The sequence below is a fragment of the Macaca nemestrina genome, chromosome 4, assembly GCF_043159975.1.
Source record: "Macaca nemestrina isolate mMacNem1 chromosome 4, mMacNem.hap1, whole genome shotgun sequence".
Classification (NCBI taxonomy): Eukaryota; Metazoa; Chordata; class Mammalia; order Primates; family Cercopithecidae; genus Macaca; species Macaca nemestrina.
Window position 1 is genome coordinate 85,460,026 of NC_092128.1, and position 14,519 is coordinate 85,474,544.

The 14,519-nt window shown below is 34.1% G+C and overlaps 1 protein-coding gene across 21 annotated transcripts in view; it reads right to left on the minus strand.

Moving 5' to 3' along the window:
• The window catches only part of LOC105475613 (diacylglycerol kinase beta), an 835,473-nt gene that overhangs the window by 558,809 nt on the left and 262,145 nt on the right, over positions 1 to 14,519 (minus strand). For all 21 annotated transcript variants that reach the window (XM_071094904.1, XM_071094900.1, XM_071094901.1 and 18 more), the window contains one exon: positions 9,775 to 9,918. In XM_071094904.1, the coding sequence (XP_070951005.1) occupies positions 9,775 to 9,918 (144 nt within the window). The remainder of the gene's footprint in view (positions 1 to 9,774; positions 9,919 to 14,519) is intronic.

Below are 14,519 nucleotides of genomic sequence, written 5' to 3' on the forward strand. Positions count from 1 at the left end.
GGCAGGAGAAAGGCGTGAACCCAGGAGACGGAGCTTGCAGTGAGCCGACATCGCACCACTGCACTCCAGCCTGGGTGACAGAGCGAGACTCTGTTTCAAAAAATAAAATAAAATAAAATAAATAAATAAATAAATAAATAAATAAATAAATAAATAGATAAAATGCAGAAGGAAACAGCAACATACAACATTATGCATACCGAGCATTTCAAGAGATTGTAGTGCAGCAGCAAATAGTAAAAAATATCTTTGTAAGTGGTAAGAATTGACCGACTACTCAGAGGAAGGATTAACTAACAGGAATAAGCAAATACCTAGAAAAGCCTAAATATATTTTAGATTGAGGGACATTTATGACTCTATTAACCCTTACTGTAGTAAATGACTGCAAAATGACCATTTCACGTTGCTCAAATTTGTGGAAACCCTGTTCCTATTTGTTGACCTTACTGGGAACATGAACTCAAAGAAACACATGGGAACGATGTATAGATATTGAGCATTCATTAATGACAGTGTTTGAAACTTCTTCCTATTTTCTGGAAATCACACTTTATGAGGACCATTAGAAAATGAAAACTCTGGATACATTTTCTTTACTAGCCTGACTTGAAGCTAGACTGTGCACATGACCCAGGCTCCACCACACAGAAGCACAGTCCTAGGTTTTCAATCAGATGCTAGTGACCTAAGCAAAGAAGCCTGTACAGAATCCATTCTGGTGATGGGAGGGGCAGTGGTTTCAGAGAGAATATCCAGGGTTCTGGATGAGTCGGGTGTTTGGAAGAAACCATCCCAGCCCCATTTTATACTTAATTTGGTCATCGTTCCTGAAGGGGCAGCCTCTAGAATTTGTTCTGTACCTCTCCCAATGATTCTGTGTGCTCCTAAATATTGCTTAAAAATAATAACATGCTTTATTAAAAACAACCAGTTAAAACAAACCTGATTCTATGTCTTTCCCAAAGGTAGTGTGTACTTAACATTGGTTTTAAGAAGGAATTTACTATTGAAATATTACACTTACAGATAAATGTATTATTTAATATATTATTAAAGTGTACACACCAATGTAACTATTACCTCTAAATCAAGAAATCAAATTCTTACTAACAAATCAGAACTCCTTTCATCCTCCTCCATCATTATTTCTTCTTCTCTCTCCAAAGACACCCATTATCTTGACTTCTACATCCCTTCTTTTGAATTGAATTGAATATGACATTTAGAAAACATTTGCCAATCTTTTCTTTCTCCTATTACAAAACAAAACAAAACAAAAAACTAACCAAAATAACACTGCTGGATTTCTAATGTGATTGTACTGAATCTATCGATCTATTTGGGGGAGAATCTTTAAAATGCTGAGTCTTGAAATCTGCAACCGTGTTATAGTCCTCTTTAATTAGAGCTTTAATTTCTCTCAATAATGTTTCATACTGTTCTGTATAGATACCTTTCAAATAGTTTTTAAAGATGTATTCCCAGGTATATACTAATTTTGATTTGATAAATGATAAAATTTCTTAAATTTTATTTACTTATTATTAGTTGGTGTCATACAGAAATACAAGTGATTTTTATTTCTACCTTGTAGGCACAGATCTTGCTAAACACACTTATTAATTCAAGTATTTGATCTATCTGTAGATTACTGGGTAGTCTATAACAAACAATGAATTTCAATTTCTTCTTTCCCATCCTCTTAAACTCCATGTATTTTTCTTGCCTTATTGCCATGGGCAATGATCTCCGACACAAATTTGAATTATACTTAGAGTAGTGGCCATTCTTGTCTTGTTCCCAATATCAATGAGAGAAACTTCAATATTTCACTTTTAAAGTTTGATGGGAGTTTCCTACATATACACATTATTAGATTAATTGAGTTCTTTACTTTCTGTTACTTAAGAATTTTTGCTATTACAGTTGTTTTGTTTTCAACCATGAATAGAATACATATGGAATGTGATAAAATGCTTTCATGATTTTCTTCTTTATTCTCTTAATGTGGCAAAATACATTGTTTCACTTCCTAATGTTAGGCCAAACTTAAATGCCTGTAATAATCCCAACTTGAACCTGGACATGTTATTCTAGTCACTTTACATATATAACTGTACTTGATTACTAATATCTGGCTTCCATTCTGCTCATTATCTGGAAAAATATATGAGTGACTTGTACTTTAATTTCTTAAATTCAATGGAAAAAGCCATGCTTCTTTCTCCTGAAAATTTGCCCTAAAAATCCAAGTTGCCTTGATACTTCCCTGAAACTTTTAAACAGGTTTTAAAACTATACATTTGTTCCAGTTTTCCAGTTGATTCCAGTAGGAAAGTTGATCCCAAAATCCCTACTTCATTAGTGCCTGAAGAATCTAATATTTTAAATCATTTATTCCTAAACACATTAACAAGAGTTAATGCTCTCTATAAATTCTGTCTAATTCATCAAGGAAGAAAGTTTGAAGAGTTTTAAGCTCTAGTTAATATAATAACAATAATAAAAATATCATACATATATTGAGTACCAAGTACTGTGTATTCTAAATATTACCAAGTCAAGGTCAAGGATAAAACTTTTCTTTCATCCAGGAGAAGAAAGAGAAATTCTAAGACTTTAATTTTCAGTGATAAGTCTACTTTTCTAATTTAAAATTATAGCTAGGTAATGCAAAACACGAAGTATTGAACACACATATTTACTTTGGTTTTCTATTGAATTACCACTATAGTGACAGTAAGAGATAAAATCAGAATAAATCTATAAGCAGAAAGAAAATATGAGAGCAGAAAACACTAACAATTTTCAGGAGCTGGAGAAAATATGTACACATATATGTTGACTTAGGCTTCTTAGAAATATAAATTAAGCTGGTAGAGGTGACGAAGCATAGATTTGCTTAGAAAGGTGGTGAGTTGGAAAGTTACCAGATAATCTTCACAGGATTATCTGGAGTGTATGTAAGCTCTCTCCCCCAACAGAAGACTAGATCTTCGAGTTCTGCAAAAGTGAAAATGAAAGGAATTCTGGGCTAAAGGTACTCAGGAATTCTGAGTGTAAGGACACAATACCAAAACAAGGTAATTACGTGAAAGCGAATATACCAAATATTGAGAGAATAAGTCCCTTTCCTTATCCCCAGTAAGTCAATACCATCGGTATGGGTACTCATCTATACAAGTACTACCATCAGAAAAGTTCTTTCAACACAAGTAGTTTGGAAGAAACCAACAAAGCAGGGAGGAGGGGAAACCTTATAACTAAAAGGAAAGTTTCAGTCCATGAAATACAAATAGGGACATACAAGGATCAAGCTGAGAATAAAATGGATTCTCTGTGAAGTTAAATGTAAGAAAAATTGGGAAAAATCTCACCACCAGGTAAAAAAGATGTCCCAGATATGGAGTGAAAAACATAAGAAGAAAGAAAAGAAGGTGGAAAATAGAAAAAAAAAAAAAAAGAAAAAAAGAAGAAATAATAATTCAGAGTTCTGTCTTGGATGTTCAGCATCCAAATAATATTGGTTCAAGAAAGAGAACAACTAAAATAAAGGGTGAAAGTGATTATCAATTAAAATATTCAAGAGCAAATGAAGAGCACAAGTTTATGAACATAAATTTATGGTGGAGAATTTGGGAATTGATTAGTTATAGAAATAGAGAAAATGAGGTGGGTGGATCATTTGAGGTCAGGAGTTTGAGACCAGCCTGACCAACATGGTGAAACCCCATCTCTACTAAAATACAAAAATTAGCCAGGCATAGTGCCACGTGCCTGTAATCTCATCTACTAGGGAGGCTGAGGCAGGAGAATCACTGGAACCCAGGAGGCGGAGGTTGCAGTGAGCCAAGATTGTGTCACTGAACTCTAGCCTGGGAAACAGAGTGAGACTATGTCTCTAAATAAATAAATAAATAAATAAATAAATAAGAAAAATAATTAATTAAGTTAGAAAAAAGTCAATTATTAACTCCATGGAAAATAAAATTTGTTTGGCCTGGTGAGCCTATAAAATCTTTCCCTTTTAAAACGATATTTAAAAATAATATTGACATGATTAATACTGAATTTTCAAATTATATAGTAAGACTATTTCTTAGTATTTAAAAGTAAAGTCAGGCCCGAAAGTCAAGGAAATCACTGAACAAAAGGATCTTATTTTAAAAAACAAAATAAATATGTAGATATTTGGCTGCAAAAACTTAAAAAGCCCAATGTTAAAATTATTCTGACAACATGACAGCTTCCAAATATGGGTACCTGCTTCAATGTTATAAACTAGTTTAACCCACATTTTTCCTATTTTTATGCTCATGTAATTTCACTTTATATAGAAACAATTATATGCCCACACATGTATTTAGTTAAAGATCAGAGCAAAGGTATATTATGCAAGATAAATTTTTATATCCCAATTTTTTTCTCTTCCAAAAGATTTGCAAGTTTCTATCTGTTTTCATAATGAATATATCCTACTATACATACTCTGGTGTTTTGCACTTGCCATTATATGTTGTTGATATGATCATTATATGATATGATATGATACGATATATGTTGTTAATATAAAATGTAAAATATATTTATAAAAGGCATTTAAGCTGGAATTTCTTTAATTCACTTTTTTCCACTCTTGTATATTTCAATACCGATTTAATAAACTTTAAAAGCAGAGGTGAAAACTACCAGCTGCTTAGGTGTGTTTCACATCCAGTATAATGGAGAGATAGTTTCTCCTTTTATTCACAAGAGAAACAACGATAAAAACAACAAAAGACAGCTTTTCAAAATAAAAAGAGCCCTATAAAGTAGCTCAGAAATTATGGGGTTTAGTCATAACTAGATAAACTGGTGGTGTAATTAATAACCACCCTCTATTTTTTTTTTTCATTGACAAACTATAGGAAAGTTGACTAGGTGATCTTTAAGCTCTCTTCACTATTAAATTTCATTGTTTCTAAGGTTAACACTGCACGGGGAAGTAACTTTTAACATGTAGGTGACTGTTCAGTCTCTGTATGTCAGTTATCTACTTTCTGAATATTTCCCTATTGATTTTCTCTTTAGTGATACATTTTAAGGAAATGTAAGATAATATTCAAAATTCTTGTTGAATCATTAGTAACTTGATAAGCACAAATTCAAATGTGAAAATCATGTATTTTAAAGTCAAAAATATAAAGCTAGTATTATTCGATATCTTAAATAGTTGATGTTATTTTTATATTTTCAGGCACTCATTGACTTTATTTTTATCCATTGACTTTAATACACTTCCATTTAACTATCATTTATTGAGCATCTACCTGTTGAAACACACAGACACACACACACACACAGATGTAGGTGCAAGGGTACAAAGGAGAGCAAAATAAATCCAATTAGGAGATGGCAAGAGATTCATGATGCAGGGTAAGCCTCAAATGTGGACTAGACTCTATCAAATATACACTGTGGGGAGGCAGGGGGGTGAAACACAGCAACTGCACATTGTAATCAAAGGGATGAAAGTGGAAAAGTTCAGGGTTTGTCTGCTGATAGAAAAATTGACCCATGTGACTAGGACATGGTTTGTGCATATGTGTGTAGGTCATAGTCAAAGCAAGCCTGGCAGAGTGTGGAGTCAGATCAGTGTATGCATGCCCAGTTAAGGGTTTCAATTTTATGCATTATGAAATCAGGAATTGTCAAAGGGACTTTTTCACTCTGAATCAGAAGAGAAACAGAAAAAAAAAGTATATTAGTTGATAAGGTTTTAAGTAACATAAAAGGAATTTGCAAGAACATACACTTAATGAGTAAGATGATGATTAAATAGGTAGCTGTTTGGAAAAAGAAATCATTATCTGGATTAACTTTTAACTAGAAAACTAGACGAGAGAAACACCGAGCACTGGACCGAGCACTGAAGGCCAGCTGAGGTTTTGAGTAGAACTACAACCCAAAGAATTATATTTTTATTTCACCAAGTCTCTGCCACTCAGTATAGTACAGGAGCAAATAAGTTGAATATCTGAAATTAAGTGTGAAAAACTAATTGACATCAAGGATTATGAGATCAGTTCAAATTTGAAAGGATGGACAACCAAAAGTCAGCAGGCAAATTCAAGAGAGAGTAAAGTGGGCAAGGGTAAAACAGTTTTAATTTACTTTTATTTCGCCTAACATGCATTTATGTGAAGTAATAAATGTGAAGGGACACATGTGAAAAAATATGTTTATCTAATACTCATAGTTATCCTATGGGATAGAGACTATTTAATCATCCCAATTTTACAGTTGAGAAAATTGAGTCTGAGGAAGTTTTAAAAATGTACTCAGATCACTGAGACAGTTAATTCTCAACCTAGGGTTTGCATTCAATCATTATAAATGACGAGTCAAGGTTCTTAATTACTGTACTATGCAATAATTAAATTAAAAGTAGGAGAGTGAGAAGCTAAGTGAACACAGGCTGCGATCAAAGTAAAATTGACAGTTTAGTTTTAGAATAATAGCAGTTCTCGGCAGTTACAAGGCTTGGAGTATTGTAATAGAAGTGAAGGGCTGAAATAAAATGGAGGCAAAGCCACAGGATTTGAGGGTAAAAGAGAGGTTGATGTCTCTCGATAAAGTGTGAAGGAGCACTTGAAGTTAGAGGGGCAAATCAGCCCTGAGACCCCGTCCTTGTTCATTCACAGGGGCGGTTGGTACTTGGTACCAACAAGGGGAGATAAAAATGGAATTCCCCACAACCCCAACACACACAGGCACACATGCACGTATGCATGCATGCAAAAGCACACATCCAAGGGTAACAAACATCTTCTACCTGATAGAGCCTTGGGACGGGGAAGGTCCTCAGAGAGAAGTAGGATTGCGTAAAGGAAATGAAGACATGACTTACGTGGTAAGTACTCAATATGATTGCTAGATACTGGGAAACTGTGACTTCAAGCAAAACAATGTACAGAGGGTTCTCGAATAACATCCTTTCCTTCCATGATATTTTGTTACAACATTGATGAGCAAAAAAAATGGTTTTGTTATATACATGTTTCCACTTCAAGTCACAGCTTCCAAAAACCTATTGAGGATGTTAAGTGAGGACTTCTTGTAATCAGTAAAACATTTGGGAACTTTTGTTTGCTGTTTTTTAATGGAATAAGCTTTATAATAAACATTTTGTAAATGCCTGGCAGAAAAGACAGGCAATGGAAAGTGGTGGCAGGCACTGAATAGATTTTTAAAATATTATTTGGGGAAACAAAGTACTACTTATATAAACATTGACAACCGTGTAATTCTTTTATCTAATAACCCAGGTAAAAGTACCTAACAAATACTGTCACTATTCATCAACTCCAAGAAAAACAACTGTTATTTCAGGTGAATTCTTTGTGTATGTGTGTTTTCATTGGACAGAAGGAATTGCATAAGCCAGTGCTTCTCAAAATGCGGTCCCTGGAACATTAGCATCAGCATCACCTGGAAACTTTTAGAAATGCACATTTTCAGATCCCACCCCAGGTCAGATGAATCAGATATACCAGTCCTGCAGGTGATTCTGATGTGTGATAAAGTTTGAGAACCTCTAACCTAAATCAACATGTGTGTATTTCTTTCTGGTTAGCTACCTGGAAATAAGATCCAATTCAACACTGACCTGCAAAAGTTAATTTTAGGTGCTTGTTCACGTGTGTTTCTGTGTTAATTATAATTGCTTTTTCTCATTTTCATTCTTTTGGTCTATACTGTACTTAATAAGTTGTAACCCTTTTGGAGTAAGTATGTATTAAACTAACCATCAATACAAATGTTTGGAGTCTTACTGAGAATTCGTTTTTAAAAATCTGTAACTGTAAAAGAATACATGTTAGTAATTTTTACGTATGCAATTTAGAAGAGTAAAAATATATGGTGAATTGTTAAGAAAGTGGATGAGGAAGATGGATTGTTATTTAATTGACATAGGAAAGGGCCAGGCATTGGCATTAAAAAAGAAAAAGAAAACCAAACTTCGGATGATTCTGATGTATAGTCGTGGTAAGAATCACCAAATTAGAGGATATGAGAAAACAGACCTACAGCATCATGTATTTTGAAGAGTTTGGTGAAAATGATAATGATAATTCTGGGCCACAGCAACACTGACTATAAGAATGGTCTGAAGAAATGGTTTTAAATAAAGGAAAATGTAATGCATCTAGTGTAAGCTTGAAAAAAAGCTGGGAAACTCAAAGAAAAAAACAGAGAGAAGGGGGTTGAGAACACTAAAGAAAAGTAAATGGCAGGTCAGTTGGACGAGATTCATCATGTCTTTTTGAAAAGTGCGGTGAGTTAACATTCTATCTGCAACTGTGGACAAAATCTATGTGGGTTCAAGGATGCACACTGAAAACTCAAAAGCATTCTTCTCAGAAATTCCACCTTAAAAGCAATATACATCCAGCTGACCCAGAAATAGTTAAACTGCAAGACCAAATACCATCTTGGGGAGGATGGATGGTGCCTTTATTCATTTTCAGATGTGGAAAAAATGTTTGTCTTTATATGTTTATAATCATCCCAAACGTGCTCCCGATAACACCTGAGCAAACTTTCTCTCTGGCTGTCACTTCAATAGAAATTCACTGAACATTAATATTTACTTTGGAATGAGACAGATTTCTGTAACTTCTTAGGAATACAAAATAAATCTTGAAATGCAAATATTCAACATTTATGAATAATAAATATATATTTAAAGAATGATATTCATATGGTTTATTCATAACCTAAGCAGGTGTGACTCTTAAATAATCACATTACAGTAAATCTTTTATTGGAAGGAGAAATATTATCAAAAAGTTACTATTAAATTTAACTAAAAATGCCTCCCAATAATCATTCTGAGACAGTATGATTATTTATATTTGCTTTAGAAGTATTAAAGTTTAGATCTATTATCTTCACTATCATTCTAGTAGCAAGCATTCTTCATTAAACTTACCATATCCTATATAATCAAATTTATCAGATTATTGAGTAAGCTGCCAGGACTATATTTACAAAGAGCCTCAGAGATAGAACAGATGATCAAATGAGCAGGTTTAGAGTAAATGCTTGAAAAATATTTTCTTATATTGCAATGAGCATAGTTAGCCACCAGAGAGAGCTCAGTCACTATATTTTATTAAAGACAGTAATTTACTTTCCCTCAACTGAATAGAAATTCTCTATCCGCCATATCCTAAAAGAAACAAAGCTATTGCTTAATGATTTATAATATCCAGTATCGAATACTATAAATGACACTTTCAGGTTTAGCATTTGAGAAATAATGTGTCTCTGCCAACAAGAGTGTTAGTGCTGAAGCTTGCAAGGGAGATTTCCACTGGGGAAAAGGTGCAGGTTGCATACTTATAGGTAAGTTTCTTACTCACTAATGGGAAGGTTTCTTCACACACTAGAAATAAATGCTTTATGAAAACAACTCAAAGGCTACTTTCTAATAACATCTTGTTAACTCCAAAGAACTGAGGAACAGTTTTTTAGAGTCATATGACAAACATAATCAAGAAGTAATCAGTAATAAATGGAACTTGATAAATAAGAACCTGAAATTAATAGATTTTAATATCTTTTAATTGTCTGATTCTCAGCAGGAGGAAATTTTTACTATTAAGCAAGGTCACTTTATTTCACAAAAAGTATAGAACTGTACTAATACAATTTTAAGTTAATCAATATTCAGTCCTTTCTCCTGCCCCCAACCGTGATAAGTAAACAAAATGAAGAAACACATACACTCAAGCTTATCCTCAGGTCTTCCTCTTTCAAGCAGAGACAGGTAACACACAATGTCCTTCAGGTGGATTACTTCTGGGGAACTTGAATTTGCAGGAGAAGTAGTCCGGGGAGGGGTGATGGCACCTTTATTCATTCTCAGACCTGGAAAAAAAAATTGTCTTTATATTTTGTTAATTATTTACAGTGATCTCAAACAGAAAACAAATTAAGAAAATAGAGAGAGAACACACAGGCTACATAGAAAATTGTATTTTTAAGGCACAGAATAACCAAATTCTCTGGAAATATCAGTATAGCAGCTAGACACAGCCTACGACTGTTGTAGATGAAGGAGAGTTCTTTGGGATCCACAGACACAGCACTGCTCTATCACCCACTGGATGGTATTCGGGTCAGAATAATATTACCCTAGGTGAGTTGGTGCACATGTGAATGCTTGAAGACCCACTTCCCTATCCCACCTTTCTCTGCTTTAGGTAGTGACAGCTATAAATCTGTTGGGAAGATACTTAAAATGGACTTTTCACAAAATACTAAAGAAAAAAATGTGAGTCTTTCACAATATAATTTCTCTATTGATAATAAGCAATCATCCATTCATAAAGTCATGTATTTGTTTCAAATATTTGCCAGTACCATGAAGAAGACATCCTTTTTCACCATCAAAGGATTTGCCCATGAGTAAGAATAAAGAGAACATAAGCAAAACTCTGGATAAACATGATGGATATTAGAGAGGTAAAAACATATTAGGGGTTTGGTTTTTAAATGGTTCTCACTTTATTTCTGAAACCTATTATCTGTGTCGGTACTATGACAAGGATATAGGTTGCTTATTACCTGTCTGGTGATAATCTAACTGAAATATGTTCACAATAACTTGGTAGTTCTATCTTACCCAGAAGCCACTGAAATCAGATTGTGTGTATCTGACAAGGCCTGAAGACAAACCCCAATTATCCTTTGAGGGATATATGACATTTTTAGAGGTATTTGGGAGAAATAACTAATGGGTTGAATGACTACTAGATTCCTAACCAATCAGAAGCTACTATAAGGAATAATTGGAACAAAATACAGTTCTAGAACTGTGTTCTTAGCACAGATCTACCTGACTGCGTATCTCTCGCTCTAGTCTAGTTTTTCAATTTGTAACTTTCCATGAATACCCATCATCTAGTCAAGACATCTGAAGATTCCCAGGCATATAATTCAATGTGTTGTGAAATGTCCCAAGTTAGTTTTATCATTGGTGATGTTGTCACTAATAAAGGGAACTATTTATTGAGTGCCTAATATATGACTGAAATCATGGTAGGAGCTTTAACACATATTATCGCATATTATTCTTACATGAACCCTGTGAGGTAGAGTGCATTTTCTCCATTTTTACAGATTAGGGACAGTCTTACAGATTTCAATTTCCCAGAGTTTCATAACCAGCAAGACAAGCTCATCTTCTTGTTTCTACACTGGTAGCTTACAAACCATTTTTGTTCAAGGTCAATCATAAAAATGTAAGAAAAATAATTTACATCTTAACACAGTGCACATGCATGCGCGCACACACACACACATTAGTGGGATTCATAATTGCTCAAATATTTTCTTTTCTATATTAACCTACTCCTATTCTATTCTATTCTTAAAATTTTCCTCAAAGACCATCTAAACTGAACTTACTAGCCACCAATGGATCAAAAATCACAGTTTGAAAAAAACACTGCTTTTTGTCTTTCATCCTTTCTTTTTCTGAGACAGAGTCTTGCTCTGTCACCCAGGGACTGGAGTGCAATGGTGTGATCTTCGCTCACTGCAACCTCTGCCTCCTGGGTTCAAGTGATTCTCCTGCCTCAGTCTCCTGAGTAGCTGGGACTACTGGTGCATGCCACCACGTCCGGTTAATTTTTTTTTTTTTTTTTTGTATTTTTAGTAGAGATGAGGTTTCACCATGTTGGTCAGGCTGGTCTCGAACTCCTGACCTCATGATCTACCCACCTCAGCCTCCCAAAGTGCTGAGATTACAGGTGTGAGCCACCATGCCTTGCCCCTGTCTTTTTTAAATGAAGTCTTACTTATTTTAAATGTGGCATTATGTTTTACATTAATTCTACTCCTGTTTATAAAGTTATCAACAGAGACATGTATTGTAAATGGACTTTCCTTTTTAATAGAAGTATCAATGTATATCTAATACAAACTAATAGTTATTTATGAACCAAGGAAGGCAGAAAATTGAAGACAATCCTGAGCTTTAAAAAAAAAAAATGACCCGAATAATTGAAACTAGTCAACTAAAGCTCAGACAGCTGCAGGAATAAGCAGTTCCAACTTATGATAAAAAACATTTGGTGCTGACCCTTGACATGACCATAACTTTCAGACTTGGAGAACACAGCTCTTGAATTATGGTCGGATAAGCTGTGACCTAACTCATCTTGCTGATGAGCTAATCCTCTTTTCCAACGTTTCCCCCTGTGGTACTGAAATGATTTAATCAGCTTGATTTAACTCTTTTATAGAAAAATTCAGAACAAAACAAAAAAGAAATAAAAGAACATGCTCTGACATTTATTTGAAAGAAAGTCAAATATATTATAGATCTTCACTTTATTTAGAACACGGCATGATCATTTATACTTACACAACTAAGGTACACAGTGTTTAATTATCAGCTTTCAGCATATTGAACACAAACAATTGAGAATGTAAGGATCACATAATTTTGTCTTTTCTGTATGTAATGTATAAATTGAGCATGAACGTACACATATAATTTGTATTTAGCACCATGTTTTTGAAGGAATATGCTACTGTACTAAATTATTTTTGTTTGAAAAAATAAGTAATATTTTCCATTTCCTTTTCATGAAATATTGTTAACTGAACATTTAAAGCTGTATCATGTATTTATTACATGAAATATGGATAACTGAATGTTTAAAGCTGTATCATGTATTTTCTTTCCATGAAATATTAACTGAATATTAAAGCTATATCACATATTTAATTGTGTCATAGTTTTACATTTAAATAGCTTAAAGTTTATGTAAAAGAAATATGGGCATATATTCAATCTATACATTGAAGAACTAATCAACTCTTCCTGAAGTCCAATAACAGCCAAATATGAGGGGTAAAATATGTTCTTTTGCCATGATTTATAGAGTGCACTGAAGAAGAAGATAAAATGTTAAAGATCTTTTTTTATTACCCAATAAAAAGAAAATTGTAGAACAGGACTTAATTTTTTAAAGACTATTCTTTTTTAAAAAGTTTGAGGCTCACAACAAAATTGAGACCGTACAGAGATTGAACACTGCTTTACATCTTTCCTTCATTTTCTTTACTAAAGCCTTGCTTACATCAAATATCTCTCTATGTTTCACATTAATTCTACTTCTGTCTATAAAGTTATTACCCACTACACATGCATATTCTTCCCCACTACCAACATTCCCCACCAAAGTAGTACATTAGTTACAATTGGTTAAACTACATTGACATCTCATTACTATCCAATCTCTATAATATACATTAGGGTTCTCTTTTTGTTGTACATTCTATGAGTTTGGACAGGTGTATAATGATGTGTCCACCATTATAGTATCTTTCAGAGAAGTTTCACTGCCCTAAAATATTTTTACTCTGTTTATTTATCTCTGCCCTCCCACCCACCTCTGAACCTTTTATTTTCTCCCTAATTTTGCTTTTCCCATAGTGTCATAGAGTTGAAATCATACAGACTGGCTATTTAGACTGGCTTTTTTCTGTTATTAATATGCATTTACATTTCCTCCATGTCTTGTTATGGCCGGATAGCTCATTTCTTTTTATCATTGAGTAACATTGCATTGTTGGGATGTACTACAGTTTATTCATTCATCAACTTGATTAAATTTTGAGGTGTTTAATTAATAAAAAAGCTCAGCCGGGTACTGTGACTCATGCCTGTAATCCCAGCACTTTGGGAGGCCGAGGCGGGCAGATCACAAGGTCAAGAGATCGAGTACCTCCTGGCCAACATGATGAAACCCCATCTCTACTAGAAATACAAAAATTAACTGGGCGTGATGGTGCATGCTTGTAGTCCCAGCTACTTCAGAGGCTGAGGCAGGAGAATCGCTTGAACCCAGGAGGCGGAGGTTGCAGTGAGCTAAGATTGTGCCACTGCACCCCAGCCTGGGTGGCAGAGCAAGACTGTCTCAAAATAATAATAATAATAAAAGTAAAAACAAAATTAAAATTAAAAACCTCACAGGTTTATTCCTGCTCCCACCACCTCCCCAAGATCAGCCCACTTTCTCTTATGTTTCTTTATATTATGTTATCATTTATTTTTCTGAAAGCAGGCCCCATCCTCAATCTAACTCCATAGGGATTATTTTTACACCCTACTGTACTTTTATTTTTATTTTTATTTTTTTTGCCCTTTCCCTAAATCTGGCTGAAACTCACTACTTATGTTCCTCGAATGCAGTTCACTACCCTGAAGAAAAGTCCTTTTTCCTTTTAAGAAGTTTGCACTAATCTAATGATTATTCAGAAGCTTAGGAGACAACATGTATGGCAACCAAGAAGTTGCAAGCCAGGCTTCTTTACTACAGCTGAGATGGTAAAATGACAACATGAAATAGTAAGTGGGATCCTCCATAACAGCAATAGCCTCTGGTGAGGAAGCTCAAAATTCTATCTTTAATTAACAAAGGTCAATTTTACTCACCCAGTCATCAGCGAAATTC